Here is a 13613-nt window from a genome sequence, read left to right as displayed (position 1 = left end):
CAGTCTGCTCTATGGTGGGATTGGAGCATGAACTATAAATCAGGTTTGTCTCCACACTCAATGTGCAGGTCATCCTGGTTGAGATCAAAATCGATATTTGGGTAGTATACTCACAGAAGCATAGATGAGAGGAGGCCATTATCTATAAGACTGTCATTGCACCATCCATGAGGGTAAGCTCTGAGTAAATGGCTAGCCAGATCCTGAGGATGTAGTCAATGAACTGGTACAATCAGTTTGTAAAAATCAAAAACATCTAGTACGGGTATCTGGCGTACAGACAGCAGTGTACACGGCTGTGCTGTTGAAGTAATGGCAATGCTAGGTGGACGAAGGGATCTTTCAATACTATCCTCTGCAAAGTGAACATTACATATCTCTACTTGATGAGGCATAGGATGATATGTAACAGAAACCATATGGTGAATAAATGGTATGGAACAAGAACCAGATGGCTGGATGGTACAGTTGGCAGCTAATATCAAACTTGAGATGTGGCTAGATGGTATGAATTGAGAGCCGGATGGTTGGCAGCTGAAATAAAATCAAAATTGAGATGGTATGAATTGAGAGCTGGATGGCTGGATGGTACAGTCAACAGCTAAGATGGCATCAAAATTTTGGTGCATCTAAATGGCATGGCTCATTCATGACAATTTTAGACCCCATGCACCGGATTTATATGCCTAAGAGCCATGCTAAGACATGTGGAGGGAACTTGCACCACATGGGCTGCCTAAAAGTAGCTGGAAATTGCACAAAGTGTTGAAATTCTTGGCAAAAACAAGAGGACAGAAGGATGTGGAAAAATTAATCAACTTTGTTGCTGCTTGTTGTACCAAACAATCCACCTTGAACTCCAGAGATGGTGTAAACAGCAAAGAAGAAGGCACAGTTTCCTCCATTCCCCCAGATGTAATAGCTTCCCTCATCAGTCTGTTTGTTGCAGAATTGTCAACCGTCAATTCTTGAACTAAATGGTGCACACGCTGCATGCAGACGATGATGTACTCATATTTACATTCATGACTAAAAGGCATGAAAATTTTTGCTGGCTTTACATTCTAGCATTCAGGGTTAGTACCATATTTCTTTCAAAATTTTCAAGGTTTTTCAAGGTTCAAAATCATGTTTTTCAAGGTGCATTATTACATTAATTAAGGATATATAAATGAAACTGTACATAAACACAGTTAATACTATTACTCCATACAAGGAACATTTCTTGCAAATTTATTTTTAAAAAAAACAAAAATAAAACATGAAGTCATTAGCATGATCATTGATATCTTTCCCATTAATATTAAAACTTCCTACATCTGGGCATTATAATACTGTAGTCTCTGAACAAAGTTCATTTTACTCTGTCTACACTACACTATTTACAAAGTCCAAAGTATTTTAGAGTGAATTTTTCAGTTCTTGTATCTATGTCATCAAGCTGTTTTTCAAAAGTTCAAAGTTCATTGATTTTGTCCTTTTCACTTTTCCTCAAATTATTTTGATGTTGTGATAAAGGAAATTTTCCTATGGATCTTTGCATTCAATCCATAGTCTGCAGCAGCAGCTGTCATTGTCTCAATGTCTCTTTCAGTACCTTTCTTTCTTCTTCACTCATCACCATCAACAAAAAAGTAAAGATATTTGTTGTTTATATTATCACTTATTTAAAAACAATGAATGGATATTTTAAACTATTTCATATTAGATATATTAATATTTCTCTCAGCTTTGCTGTATGCTACATTTTTAGATTTATCGTGTTCATTGCAATTATCATTTGTCCTATTTCCACTCAATCCCAAAAGAGAACCAGATTGACCTATTTTCATAATTAAGACTATATACAGTTTCTATTTTAAAACTTGCATCTCTGTGTTCACAGACATACCTCTTTCATCAAAAATGATTTCATGCTGAAGGCTTCTTGTTTTGTCTGTATTAAGCACCATTACAAGAGCTTGGAGTTTTTTTCAGCTGCATGTGAACGTGGATCACTCTCTCTCACTGCATGCAAATCAATATCCTTCTGGTATAATTTGCATTTTGCAAAGCTCTCAGAGAAAGATCTCATAATCCAAACTTTTTATATTTCTTCATCTAGCCACCAAAGTTGGAATCAGCTGCCAGCCATGTTGAAATGAATGATTCAAATTTAAACCACTGCTAGATCTGGGCTTCATACAATCAGAGTTCAAAATGTACGACTGTGCAGTGTCCAGTTGTGGATAAATTTTCGTTCTGGCACAAACTTAGCGAGAGACTGTATTTTTGTGTTTTTCTCCCATTTTTTTAAAATTCTGTAAAACTAAAACTATTTGTTAACTCCTTTCGGTTTCAAGAAAATCAAGGCTTTTCAAGGTATCAAGACAATATTTTGAATTTTCAAGGTGTTTTCAAGGACTTGAGGGAATAATTCATTTTTCAAGGCTTTTCAAGGTTTTCAAGGTCCCCTATGGACCCTGTACATTTAGTATACTTATTTGTCATAATTGATTTTGAAATGACAAAGCAGGAAAGAGAAAAAAATGCAAAGTTTATTGCATTAAAAATGTCAGAGACAACCTCTATAACAGGTGAGATAAACAGACTGTGGTTGAAAAAACAAACTTCAACATGTTCTAATACAATAAAGGCATGTAGAGCCAAGCAGTAAAAAGAAATGCATCTGCATAGGTGAAAAAATTCACACAATAATGAACAAAAATAAAAAATAATGCATACTACCTGAAGAAAAATTGTTATATATCTAAAAATAACAAAATCCTTAATGGATGGAATGCAGATAGAACAAATGTTCACGTGATTGCAGGAGGCAAAGTGAACAATGTCAGTCAGTTCACCAGTGAAGCTTCACACTGGCAAACCTGTAGGTAGCTGGGAGAGGTAATGGACAAGAGTTATTGACCTTTCTCTATATATCTTATGGACAGAAAAGAAATACTTTCTGGGAGGTGGTAGGTCTTATATTCCTAGTGCTAAAGTGATCAGGGAATGTACTGAAGGATAAACGGACTCAAAACAATGATATTTGTTGATGATAATCATTCAGCTTATAACAGCAACTAATGCAAAGTGGCATCAAATGATCTTTCATGAACATTCTGCTGCATCATACAGGCATGCTAAAAAGGTTCTGGTGTTTGGGAACTATTAAAAGCAAATTTATTAAAACTGATAATAGACAAATTCATTAACAGTTAATTTAGGTGCAGCACTACATGAGAAAGAAGAGAAAGATAATATGTCTTTAAAGCTATAGAGATAAAGGTGGGGATTATAGTTAAGATTTATACCTCTTCATCCTCTCCTTTGGCAATATATGAAGTACTCCCCCCATACTCCATCTCCCAACCTGAAAGGTTAGAACTGGGGTTAACAAGCATAGAAAACTGACATCACCCAATCACACGAATGTACAGTAAAATCAAATACCCTGATGCTGTTAACCATATGGATTACAAAATTATTCCCATAAAGCCTCATCCAATGTCTGGTTAAATCCATGATGTTCTTCAAAAGTTACTGTACCTTTGTGCTCAGGTTGGAATCTTACCCTCTTTTACATCTGGTGTATAATTTTTTGAATACATCTTATAATATAATTGCAAACAGTATCACTTTGAAGATATGAGAAAAATCCCAGCTTGAACTGACAATACTAATAAAATAATACTGCAACACATATCAAGTCTTATATAACTTAAATCTCTAAGAATTTCTGATGACAGACGATACATGACTTAATTTTTGCTGCAATACGCATGGGTCTAATCAATGGCCTAACCAATTTATAGTCTTTAAAAAGCTTTTTAAACGCTGACCTTCTCCACCAAGGTAGAAAATAAGATCCAGAGCATATTCGGAACCCTCGGAGTCCTCGTCATGTACCAGTGTATAGCTACCATGACTCCATTGCCGTACTTCACACCGACAACATGCAGTGCAAGCTCTGTCTGTAAGAAAACATCAAAAACATTTACATTTCTCCACTTTTATATAACAAATGCAGGTATCTAGCTAGGTGATCCATACTAGTGACCTGCTGAACAATCAAGACACCCTGAAGACCTTGTGTGAGACCAGAAACATTCTCCATTTTTTTATGGGTGAGATAGTTGATAGGTATCTGTCATCATCTCATTTGTCCTTTTTAGTTTTGTGACGTCAACTTTGCCAATCCTTTTTTTTATTTTGCCATTACGTGTATTTAACTTTGACATTCCTTGTATTTAACTCTGACATTGCTTGCATTTAGCTTTTTATAGTAGTAATTGCACATTTGAATAAAAACTTATTTCGTTATACAAAACAATTACCACAGTAAAATATACCACTTTACCAACACTTATCGGATCATAACACTTGCAAGAACCTCCACTACCTCAAAATTCCTGCCTTCCCACCCAAAATCATACCAAGTTCGGGGGTTTTTTTTAGCAATAAAATGCCAAAAGGTAATCTGCTTAAATAAACACAATGTCCAGGTCTTTCCCAGTTTTCTTCATGCATGAAACTGATTTTGTAAAGATTCCCTTGAGGCTGTAACTGTACAGAATCAACAATAGCTTGGTACAGAAAACATACATTTTTAAAATAAGAAATCTGCTTTTACATGTATTTGTAGACTATCTCATAATGTTCAAGCTCCAACCTGAATCAAACATCTGTTTGGGCACTAAACTACCGGCTATATCATTAGAAACAAATACAATTGTAATAATACAATTTAACTGGCATAAAAATCATCTGAACTTTGCAAGATAAATATATTAACTCTCTATATGATGACTGATGTATTAAATTCTGAACAAAATTCAAAACTGCCATTAAAAAACTACATGCAAAGCCGAACTGAAAATGTAGAGGCTATATAAAAAAATACTCGTATTCATGTATAAGCTGACCCCCCCCCAACTGAATCAGTATAAAATCGAAAAAGTGCATGACCTGTGTATAAGCCAACCCAAAAGTCCAAGACAACACCACAAGATGCATGCGTTAAGTTCTAAATGCATTTATTTAGGCAAGCTTACATTAGCAAAAAATTACCCATATAACCAGTGGCGTAACTACCATGGTAGCAGGTACAAGCCCATGTGGGCCATGGTGATGGCAATCATCTTTCCCGCCATGTGACATACTCAGATCACCTCTGGATGTCCACTAAACATAACTATTGCCCTTCCAGGCATTTTCCCCAAGAATCTGAATATTCCCTTTTATTCTTCTGTACTATCAAAATATTTTAAGAGGTTTACTGTCCCTTTTGTCCTAACAGGTTGCTTTAAAACAAAATTACACAACAGCTTGATTGTGCAGACATTCTGCATCTGTTATGTGTAACTGTCTATATTTTTTAAACTCCTGGTACATGATTTTATTTCATTTTTGTAATTTTTATTGATGGCTGTAAATTGGAAAAATTATTTTTAGTCAGATTTTGAATACGTGACTAGGGTCTATTAAAAGCATAAAATTACATAGGATCTATAAATAGATGCTTATGTATGTGTTGACAATTAATAATAATATTAATAATAAGATTTATTGATGACTTTAGGTTCATTTCTCATTGCTTGAAGGGGTTTGGATGGTTATATAAGAATTCAGTAACTTCCCATATGCTGGGTTAGGTCACATGAAAAAGAAAGTTTGAGAAAAATTGAGTAGTAATCTCTGTCACATGGGTATCTTGTGAAATATAGATGTAACAGAATGTGTATATAAGGAGAGAACTGAGCAATCTGATTCATTCTTATTTTGGAATCATCCTTATTTCTTGTGTTCCTGTTGTTTAGTCTGCAGACATGTTTTATGTTGTACTTGGATATTATTCGAGTGGAAAAACATTTGTTTGGACTGTTCAGTGGAAACAGAAAGTGCTCATTACGTGGACTATAATATTATTCTGGAACTGTTGAGTTCTGGACATTGCCATCTTTACAACGTCATGATTCTTGGTGGACAAGAACATTTCCAGTTTTGAAATTTATACAAAACTTTTCTATTCTTTTGGCCTTTCACAGAACTATAACAGAATTATTTTGGATTCACTTCATAATAGTCAAGTTCCTCTAACATTTTCATTGATAACATTGATTATTAAATTATTTATCAAGTTTTACAAAACTTGGTTTTGCTTCTTTGTGTTACAAAGTTTATGACCATAGTCGATTGCTCTGGTGGCCTAGTGGTTAAAGCGTCTGCCTCGGATGCAAGAGGTCATGGGATCAATCCCTGGCGAGTCATACCAAAGACATAAAAATGGTACTAACAGCTGCCTCGCTTGGCGCTCAGCATTAAGAGGTTAGTGTTAGGACTGGTCGACCTGGTGTCAGGATAATGTGACTGGGTGGGACATCATGCTACATGTCTGCTGCATTATGTCCCAGTGCTAGATATCACTATAAACTGCCACACTTCGGACATCGTAGCAATATGACTGAAAAACTGTTAAAGCTACGTTAAACTTCTAAATCACACACACACATGACCATATTCATAACACATCACAAAGTCTATGCAGTTTAAAGCATCTGAGGTACTCCAGTAAAGTTTGTCTGGTTCCCTGACCAATTCCACGGAATCTATTATGAAACTCTGGAATCAAACATGCACAAACCAGTAATCATTTCTGGGATTCGATTGATAGTGTTAAAGACTTATGATGTGGCTTGCCTTTTTTCACAATGTTACATTGATAATGTACCACACACCAAGCTGTCATCTATTGAAGTTGGTACAACTGGGTTACAAACTTTGTTTATTGAGTTTATCTCTCTGTCTTCTGTCAATTAAGATGTTGACTTCTGTCCCTGAATAAATGATTCTGTTTCTGGATGAAATAATTGTTTCTTTTTATTTCATTAATTGTTAGATATACAATGTACATGTATAGATTTTTCATATTTTCCCACAGCCCAGTCAAAACCATCTTTACAGTCGATATTACAACTGAGCACTAATAATGTTAACACCTAATATCTTAATAACAACAAAGAACCGCACACTTAAAGGAGACAAATTTTAACACTTGAGACTGAAAGAAATTGTAACTGAAAGAAATAAAAAAGATAAGACCACTGGAAAAATAGAGGTTTAATCATTGGTAAAACAACTTTAGTGTGTTATAAAGGAAAAGATGTAAATCAGAAATGATTTCATATGCTAATACATGTACATGTGATCTTCAAATGTAAACATGATTCATGTTTGATGATAGAAGTATATCTTTATTGCTTTATAATTTTGCTTTCAGACGATAGCATACAATATTTTAAAAAGAACTTTTAATTAATAAAGAATAGAATATATGTACAGTGAGTGTGATTATTTTATTTAAATAGTTCAGAAACTGGACCTTGGAAACTGGTCTTTTTATATAAACCTGTTATAAGAGACCACATGTCTCAAGAGTCTGTTTTTTGATGGCAGAAGGGCTGGTCTCTCATAACATGTTTTACCGTACTCCTAATAAAATGTGTCATTTCCCGTCTGGCAGGTAAGTTTAAATGGAATGGCCCTAAACAGGCTTCTCCATTAAAATCAACCTCTATTTTATCTAAATGTGATTACAACCAACATCTGACATGAAATATGAAACAAGTAATAAACCAAATGAATTTCTGTGGACAGGAAAGGCCTGTTTAGCCATACCTCTTTTTAACTGAGAATTATGATAACTTGGGTACAATTTCCCCCTTACATTCTAGCTTGAGAATTGTTACCCCTTGGAAAAGATTTCCCCCATATATTCTAGCTTGAGGATTGTTACCCTCTGGGTAGGATTTCCATATCCTAATTTAGACTAAGAATAACCCTTTGGGTAGGATCTTCCCCATCCCATTTTAACCTGAAAGTTATGACCCCTTCAGCTGCCAATGACCGACTATAAAAATACTGACTGCTTATGACAAAAATACTAATTTTATGGAAGAAATAATAATTATAAAATTCTACTGCATATATAACTATTTAAAACATCTACAACCATCACTAAAGTAGGTCAGTAAGTTACCTAATTATTTAATGTCAAAGATGCACGTGTAGCACTCTTGCACCTTCTGAGTAAGTCATCAGACACAGGATGTTTATATCAGCCTTTTCTACACCTTGTCTTTTCAATCATTATTGATTCCAATGTACTAACTAAAAATCCTCTCATAATCAGCATTAGAGTGTGGAAAAGAAAGAAGTCCTGATATAAAATAACTCAGACAATTGTAAAGAAAGTCTCCACATGAATTCTTCATCTTTGACATCAGAATCCACAGTCCATCAACACTATCACAGGAGAGTATTGTTTCAGTCAGGGAGCTGATCTGGTATGAGGCAAACTGCAATAAGCGTGTCCTGAGGTGTGAGGCAAACTGTGCTTTAAACCTGTCCTGAGGTAAGAGGCAAACTGTGCTCTAAGCTTGTCCTGAGGTATGAGGCAAACTGCGCTATAAGCTTGTCCTGATTTGGTATGATGCAAATTGTGCTCTAAGCTTGTCCTGATCTGGTATGAGGCAAACTGTGCTCTAAGCTTGTCCTGAGGTATGAGGCAAACTGCGCTCTAAGCTTGTCCTGATTTGGTATGATGCAAATTGTGCTCTAAGCTTGTCCTGATTTGGTATGAGGCAAACTGTGCTCAAAGCTTGTCCTGATCTGGTATGAGGCAAACTGTACTCTAAGCTTGTCCTGAGGTATGAGGCAAACTGCGCTCTAAGCTTGTCCTGATTTGGTATTATGCAAATTGTGCTCTAAGCTTGTCCTGATCTGGTATTAGGCAAACTGTGCTCTAAGCTTGTCCTGAGGTATGAGGCAAACTGCGCTCTAAGCTTGTCCTGATTTGGTATGATGCAAATTGTGCTCTAAGCTTGTCCTGATCTGGTATTAGGCAAACTGTGCTCTAAGCTTGTCCTGATCTGGTATGAGGCAAACTGTGCTCTAAGCTTGTCCTGATCTGGTATGAGGCAAACTGTGCTCTAAGCTTGTCCTGAGGTATGAGGCAAACTGCGCTCTAAGCTTGTCCTGATTTGGTATGATGCAAATTGTGCTCTAAGCTTGTCCTGATTTGGTATGAGGCAAACTGTGCTCTAAGCTTGTCCTGATCTGGTATTAGGCAAACTGTGCTCTAAGCTTGTCCTGATCTGGTATGAGGCAAACTGTGCTCTAAGCTTGTCCTGATTTGGTATGAGGCAAACTGTGCTCTAAGTTTGTCCTCAGCATCAGAAGATTCACCATCTTTTTTTAGCAGTAACATGGAAAATTTCTTGAGAAAGAACCTGATGTCTGCAAAAGAGACCTCTAACTTTGAGCTAATATTTGCAATTCAAGCATGTGTCAGAACCTCATCCTTTAAGGGAATTTCTTCTGCATATAGGTGCAAGCATTTATGAAATATTTCTTCACAGCACTGAAAAACTTCTCTCGATGCCTGGTGCTTAAGGCTTCCAAAGTCTCAGCACACTCTGTCCAAACATTCAAATCTTCATTTTTCATGACGATATTTTCATCACTGAAATCAAAGGTAGTGATGTCATTTGTCCCAACTATGACTATGGGCTTAACAAATCTGCAGACCAAGTCTTTGAAAAGATTCATCAGACAATCTTATAATATATGAATTTGTGGAGAACTGCCCAGTAATAGCACACTGCTGACCTCAAACATAGGAATTACTGACTTAAGGAAAAGTGCATATGCAACTGTCTCCTTGTTGATCAATCATTCATATATTGACAAGCCCTTGTTTGCCAATGGTTGAGGCTTCATCTTTTTGATGATGTCTGTTTGCCACATTTTTTCTGGTATTGATTGTCAGCTAGAGGTTTCTTAGTCAACTTTTGTGCTGAAGTTGACTTGGTGTCATAAGATAGTGCACACATAACTTTCCCATTTGAACCACCATCTACAGCAACTTTAGGTATCTTGCACAACTTCTTTGGGCTACTAAATAAACATGTCTGAAGTGATTCATTTTGTGCTGGAAGAGGTGTCTTGGGTTTCTTTCCTACTGAAACCACAGAGGTGGTGGTAGTGGTAGAAGTACTTGGCTTGGATTTCTGCTTTGCTTGGAGATGGACACTTGTCTCGGCTTAGAAGAAAGCTGTGAGAGGTTCCCCTTGTTCCGGTAACCTGTTAACATATGGGCCAAGTGACAGCCATCTGGCACACACATTTTAAAATTTTATGCACTCTGATTTCATACAAGCTTTGGAACTCCTTGAATCTGTGCACTCTCTTGGCACTTTTGTCTATGTAGCAGTTCATCCATTCTCATGGGTAATGCATCAGCTGCCTTTAGTGCAGCCAAGTTGATATGATGGCAAGAACATATGATGGCAATAATATCTGGTTGCTTTCTTCTGATAAAAGAAATGACCTCTTTCTTGTTACCCATCATTACTGATACATTATCAGATACAAATCCAATGACATTTTCCCATGGTATACCCAGCTGCAACAGTTCCTTGCTTATCATACTGAAGATATTTTCCCCAGTTGATGTACTCATATTCAAACTTGATAATGAAAGCAATTCAGTCATAATCTTTTCTTTTCTATGATCATAAAATCTTACAACAAGAGGCTAAAGCTGGCTGTTTGAATCATTTCCTCCATCAGTACCAATGCTGAATACTCCATGTAGGAAATGAAAAGAAAAAGAAACATAAAATTAGGCTGAAAGATACATACCCAAACTGTCACTATTTAATCTAAAACAAACAGGTTCACAATTATTTGTAAACTGTTTCCTCTTAAGCTCTATCCACTATGGCTGAATTTATCTGACAAGGCAATATTCTCTCTTAAATGAACAAAAAATAGTATGTATAAGGATCACCACAAAATCAGCATCTCATTTTTTCTTTTATGAAAAAATGAGCATTTTAATGTTAACAAGAGGTAATATTTTTATCCAAAGTAACATTGACATCCTCGGAGAGAAAAGTTGAGTTTATGCAAGTTTTTGGTTGAACAAACAAAATAATACAGCACAGAAAGAAATGTAGAGAAAAAATATAATTTTGTGCAAAGGGGGAAACCTACAAACTTTCTGGCAGTACAAAATAAAACTGTCACAATTCACAGTTAAAACTTAGAAGGTCTAAAACTACGCACCTTTCAGTCTTTTCACAATGTAGTTATGGTTGTCTGTTGCCAGCTCATTAATGATAGCCGCTGTTTTCATAATTACACAAGTAATCATTGGCAGTGCTGCTGTCTGGAAAAAGTGTGTGAAATAAATCACCAGCCTCACTAGTAACTGAAAGAGGAAAGTTCCATTCTGTAAGAAATTTAGTAAAAAGAACTTCCGATTGAATTACGTCAAGTTTCTCTCCAGTATGTATAAACTTCAGTTCAGGCTGTGTTGTTGTTGATGAAACAGCAAGCTGATGTTTATTAGCTTTTTCATGCTGTTTTATGTCATGGGCACCTCCATGCCCAATAGCGAAATCACAACTGCACAATTTGCGAAATGCAATGTTTTCTCCTTTATGAGATGGTTTCACAAATTTAAAGATAATGGAATACTTGTCCTTCCAGTTCTGCTTTCTTTTCTTTGCTGGAGAAAATTCTGACTCTTCTGCTTTTCTTTTCAACATCATCACGATGAGATACAGTAATAGCAGCAGACGCTCTGCGCAATCCAATATGGCGGTGGCTGGCATTTAAAATTTGGCATGGCAGCCTCGATTTCGAATGGACCAATTGTAATTTATCCATGCAACACGTTTACTATAATAACGGAACCGGGTCCCGTTCAAAATAGAAAACTGCAAGGAAATTTTTTAACTTTTTTTGAAAAAAGTGATGTTTAAAAAAAGAAAAAGTAAACCCGTATTCAGGTCCAAAATAAGGGACAGTTGGCAGCTATGCCCCTTATTTAGCATTTCCTCCATACCATTCTATCCTGAGATTTATGAATTCTTGGGTAGTATTTTCCTTGACCCATAATATTCACTTATCAACTTAATGTTTCGCATCTGATGATGTGCCATGCCAGTCTGTCTTGATAGTAATTGAAAAGGGAAAGGTGGTTTTATAATTTGTAGAGGCTTTCCGCATGAAAATTTAACAAAATGTTAAAGCAGAACATTAAGCAAGGTCTTGTTATGGTAGAATTATAGACTACACTTGTAACAGATTAGGAAAAGATATGTCAGAAAGCAATCAAACCTGATTCCTTTGTTGTTGAGTTTACATTGTCTGATTCCCTTTTGGCTGGTTCTTTACTTCTTTTGTTGCTATTTTCTGCAATCTCTTCTTCTTCCCCATCTGAAGCAGCAAGTTCATGAAGCTTAAGGCCGGTCAGATTGGACAGCAACAAAAACATGGCATCAGACCTTAGCAGGTCAAGAAACACTTTCAACACCTCCTTAAAAGATCCCTCTTCCCCTTGATAATACATCCTGAAATATTAAAAGTCAATAATTTCGAAATAGTCTTTATGCTAGGCTGTCTGTGTGGAACCAATAGTGATTTAATGTAGTTCATTGGTCATCCTCTTGAAAGGCTACCCCATTGACAAGGACACCTTTTCATTATAGAAGGAGTGGTAGAAAAAATACGGGAGCCACTCTATAATTAGTAAACTGAGGTTCCAATGTTGCAACAAAATTTGAAACTTTTTTAATTTGTCACTTATTATAGACTACAACTTAAAGTCAAACATTTCTTCAATGAATTCATTCACATATTAGTGACTTGACCATCAACAGAGAAGCATGCATGTGGATATGTTTTGCAAAAGCATCGCACAATAAGGGAATTGGAGTTTCTGCATCCCAATATAAAATAAATACATTTCTTATCTTGCTGCATTTGTTATAACCAAAGTAAAACACCTTGCAAAAGCTGCATACACACAACACTACCTGAAACTATATTAGTAAATCATGATGTAACAAATATGAAAAAACACATTCCATGGAACACCCGCATCCTTATGCTTGAAAGTATAATGCCTATAACTTACTTTCTTAAACTGTGATATAAAACTTTAACATTGTTGATCATAATGCTTAAAAAGGCAAGACAGGTGGGACAGGTGAGACAGGTGAGATAGGCAAGGCTTGGTTTGGTGCTTTACTGCACAGCAAGACAAGTAGATTACTTAGTGCTGAGAGAGTCTGCAGTAAAATGCCTTGCCAAAAACTTACCATGCTAGCTGACCCAGGCTGGTCCAATGGTAGGATTCGAAACTGTACCCTTTTGATTGTGAGTTCGGTACATTAACCACTGAGCAACTGCTATGACCTGAGACAGGTAAGGCAAGAACTCCTTGCATACTGGCATATGAAGTTTAGACCTATAGCAATATTATACCAAGTGTTCAGCTGAAGATAGGAACTCTTTGAAGACATGTGATTTACATAAAGTTCTACACCAAAAAGTAACACAGTTTTCAACAATTTCTTTTCTTTTTTTCTGTGGATTTTCAGCACATGAAAGACTATACATGGCAGCCAGTATATTTGGTGGAGGAGGAACCTAGGAAAACCCCAGGAAGAACGACTGATCTACAGGAAGCAAATGGCAAGCTTTTTCATCCATGTTGGCCTAGCTGAGACTCAAACCCATGCAGACTAAGGTGCTATGTCAGTGATCTGTAACCATTC

At 36.2% G+C, this 13613-nt stretch overlaps 1 protein-coding gene across 2 annotated transcripts in view; it reads right to left on the bottom strand.

Annotated features, from left to right (window-relative positions):
• Nucleotides 1–13613, bottom strand: part of LOC149806964 (prolyl 3-hydroxylase OGFOD1-like) — a 64865-nt gene that overhangs the window by 4008 nt on the left and 47244 nt on the right. For both annotated transcript variants that reach the window (XM_089960159.1, XM_089960160.1), the window contains 3 exons: nucleotides 12172–12404; nucleotides 3825–3956; nucleotides 3297–3355 (listed from right to left, as the gene is read on the bottom strand). In XM_089960159.1, the coding sequence (XP_089816285.1) occupies nucleotides 3297–3355; nucleotides 3825–3956; nucleotides 12172–12404 (424 nt within the window). The remainder of the gene's footprint in view (nucleotides 1–3296; nucleotides 3356–3824; nucleotides 3957–12171; nucleotides 12405–13613) is intronic.

Source organism: Sinohyriopsis cumingii, chromosome 1 (genome assembly GCF_028554795.1).
Source record: "Sinohyriopsis cumingii isolate HCF-2022 chromosome 1, ASM2855479v2, whole genome shotgun sequence".
Classification (NCBI taxonomy): domain Eukaryota; kingdom Metazoa; phylum Mollusca; class Bivalvia; order Unionida; family Unionidae; genus Sinohyriopsis; species Sinohyriopsis cumingii.
This window is presented reverse-complemented; position numbering and strand designations above follow the sequence as displayed.